The sequence below is a fragment of the Vollenhovia emeryi genome, unplaced genomic scaffold (assembly GCF_000949405.1).
Source record: "Vollenhovia emeryi isolate VEMERY1.0 unplaced genomic scaffold, V.emery_V1.0 DF942937.1, whole genome shotgun sequence".
In the NCBI taxonomy this organism is placed as follows: domain Eukaryota; kingdom Metazoa; phylum Arthropoda; class Insecta; order Hymenoptera; family Formicidae; genus Vollenhovia; species Vollenhovia emeryi.
In genome coordinates, this window is record NW_011963429.1 from 1 (window position 1) to 3,354 (window position 3,354).

The 3,354-nt window shown below is 47.5% G+C and overlaps 1 protein-coding gene across 1 annotated transcript; it reads right to left on the reverse strand.

Annotated features, from left to right (window-relative positions):
• Positions 1 to 1,703: 1,703 nt before the first annotated feature.
• LOC105567254 lies at positions 1,704 to 3,014 on the reverse strand. Its single transcript, XM_012021977.1, has one exon. It carries the CDS (start codon positions 3,012 to 3,014, stop codon positions 1,704 to 1,706), a length of 1,311 nt encoding a protein of 436 aa, XP_011877367.1.
• Between the last annotated feature and the right edge of the window lie 340 nt (positions 3,015 to 3,354).

The following is a 3,354-nucleotide window of genomic DNA, read 5'->3' on the forward strand; positions in this document are numbered from 1 at the left end:
TGTCCCCCTCGAAACCATACAACTTTTGTCTGAAACATTTTTTCATATCTCTTTTAGTTTTTTAAAAAATCGACTGTATAAATTAAAATGGCCCACCCTGTATATTGATATTTAATCATAATTACATTTTTTTAATGCTAAAACTATGTAATGGTAGATTTCGCGACAATGTCGTCGAAGTTGCCTTTATACGGCGGTATCTTTCACGACGGTGGTGAAAACTACCACACGAGTCGTGAAAACTGCCAGGTTACATATGAAAAGGCAGTCAAAACTGCCATTGGACATATATATACACATATATCTATATCTATATATATAAGCACCCGGTGTCTGTCTGTCTGACCGCGAAATCCTCACGCATTTGTGGGCCGATCTTCGTGCAACCTGGCTCCAAATTTTCTAAATTTTTCGGGGATTGTTAATATGGGGTTTTTTTATCACTTTTTTTGGTCGGACTGCGCATGCGCAAATGATTCTTTGCGCACGCGGACTGCGAATGCGTAAATGATTTTCCATTATATGTATAAGCACCGGGTGTGAGTCTGTCTGTCTGACCGCGAACTGATCCTACATTTGTGGACAAATCTTCCTACGGTAATTCTGCTCAAAATTTTCGAAATTTTCATGGATCGTAACGAAGGGATTTTTTCAAGTTTTCCCCAACGCATTCACAGGGTTTTATTTTGTTTCACCGGGAACTCCTGCATTTGTGGACCGATCTTCTCGCGACCGGTCCTAAAATTTTTAGGGGGAGGCTGCTAAAGGGGGTTTTTTTATCCAGGCAATTTGAAAAATAAAATGCTTTTATAAACGCAATAAAAAGGTATGTTTTGGTTAAGGAATCGGAAACGAAAAGATTTGGATTAACGAAATTTAAATAATACAAATAGTAGTATAATATGGCTCTAGGCGAAGGTCTACGTTAAAAAAACCTAACGCGCCAACAAGTGGAACCTCTATGGTGGTGCGGAAGACCACTATTATATGATTGTAAACAGGCACGGTGTTTGGGAAATTTCCTCCCTTTCGAATCTCGTCATGAGATCGAAAGATCGCGAAATATCTCCGTGAGCGCGGCGAGTGGATCGGGGGGTGAGAAAGGACGTGCACCGTGGCGAGAATGACTACGTTTCGGTTGTTAAAATGAGTCGAACTTTAATCGTATTTACACTATGTACAATTGAGAGTTACGGAGGCGTATAATTGCGCTGAGCGAGTCCGTCGAGCTCTCTTGTTCGCACAAGACCGTCGGGGATGTGCCGCCCGTTGAGCCGGTGGCCGGCTACAAGCGAGCGTGCACTCACAGAATGAGAGGCCTTTGCGCAGAACACCGATGCACTCGATTTTAGCACTGAACGAAAGAGTCTGTCCCGGGTGAGCACTAATTGTCAATGTGAGATGGCACTGAGATAGCACTTGAGCGCGAGCACGATAATTCAGTCAGCCGATGCGAGCTTTTACCACAGCTTATTACGGCTGCTTTCACACGACGACTGAGCTCTGTGAGCTTGCGCGCAAGCCCGCGAGCCATGTTCACGGGCCCGACACGTGCTCGTTACCCGGTCGCGCGGTCGCGCGCGCGGTACCACTGGGCCTCGCGAATAACCGTGAGATGGCGAGGGCAGTTCAATTGAGATAACTGGGGGAATCTCAAACATTTCCGCCCGCCATCAGCAATGAGGTTGATGATGAGTCCACTCCTACGGATGTTGAGCTTGGCCTTGATGAGCAATGGGCAGCGGTGCCAGCTTGGTGATTGGTCTGGTGAGTGTCGTCGTGGGTGTCTTCAGGGTCACCACGCGGGTGAGTCCATCCTTGGCTGGCATCAGGGTGGAGACTCTGGCTAATGGCCACTTACATGGCGGGAGCCTCTCGTCGGTGATGAGAACCAATGTGCCCACTTGTATGTCGTTGGATAGGTGATGCCACTTCGAGATTGCTTGTTGTCGTTGCAGATATTGAGCTGACCATTGAGACCAAAATTGCTGTACTCGCTGTTGTATGAATTGCCATCGGGATAACCTTGCGGTTGCTAAGTCCTTCAGTGATGGCTCCGGTACTGATGTGAGAGCACTTCCGATGAGAAAATGTCCTGGGGTGAGCGCTGAGATGTCATCTGAGTCGTCGCTGAGTGGTTCGAGAGGTCGTGAGTTCAAGATCGCTTCAATCTGAGCAAGCAGGGTTGTCGTTTCTTCGAATGTGAGCAACGTCTCTCCTATGGTACGACGCAAGTGGTGTTTGAGTGATTTTACCACTGCTTCCCATTTGCCACCCATGTGTGGAGCAGCTGGTGGATTGAAAATCCATTGAGTGCGATCTTGAGCAAGCAGAGATGAGATGCGCCGGTTGTCTTGCGAACTCTCTGTGAACAATGTCTGGAGTGATTTCTCTGCTCCGACAAAGTTTGTGCCACAGTCAGAGTACAATGAATGAGGGATGCCTCTTCTTGAGACAAATCTTCTGTACGTTGAGATGAATCCGTCCGTTGAGTAGTCTGAAACAACTTCTAAATGAACTGCAGATGTGGTGAGACAGACAAACACACAAATCCAGCCCTTGTGAGTTTTGGCTCCTCTTCCCTTCCATGTTTTGAGTGTGAGTGGTCCAGCGTAATCGATGCCCGTATGCGTGAATGCACGTGAGGGTGTGACCCGAGGCAGAGGTAGTTGGCCCATCAGTTGATGGGCACGAATCCCCCTTTGTCGAGCACACACCACACACCGCAAGATATGAGATTTTACTGGAGCACGTCCACCGATGATCCAATAGGATTGCCTGATATGCGCCAAGGTGAGTTGCGTTCCTCCATGTAGTGTCCGTTGGTGGGACCAGCTAATGATTAATTCAGACAATCTCGAATGGCGAGGGAGTATTGCAGGGTGTTTGCCTTCATAATTGAGGGTGGAATTCTTGAGTCGTCCTCCCACACGAGCAACTCCTTGCTGATCAATAAATGCTGTGAGACGACTGAATGGATGAGAAGTTGCTAGACGTGATTGTGAGCTGAGCATCTTCAGCTCATGTGCAAAAAAGGTTGATTGTGTAACCTTGATCCAGAAGATCTTAGCTTGCTCTAAATCAGCGACTGAGATGTGTGAGGCTTGCGGGCCATCGTGTTGATTTCTCAATCGTCGAATAAATACCTGACAGAGAGCTGTGATTCTGAGCAGTCGATTGAGCGATGAATACTTGTAGATGAGATCCCAGTCGTAATCCACCTTTATGTTAGTTGTGAAGAGTGACACTCCTGGGCGCGATTCTGTTGTACACTGCTCGTCCGAGCACGTTGGCTGAGCGGGCCAGCGATCTTTCGGTTGAGCCAACCATGGTGGTCCTGCCCACCACAAGGTA

Bases quoted from the DNA above. Each gene is read 5' to 3' on its own strand.
- LOC105567254 (XM_012021977.1), bottom strand. From the start codon at position 3,014: ATGCTCAGCTCACAATCACGTCTAGCAACTTCTCATCCATTCAGTCGT.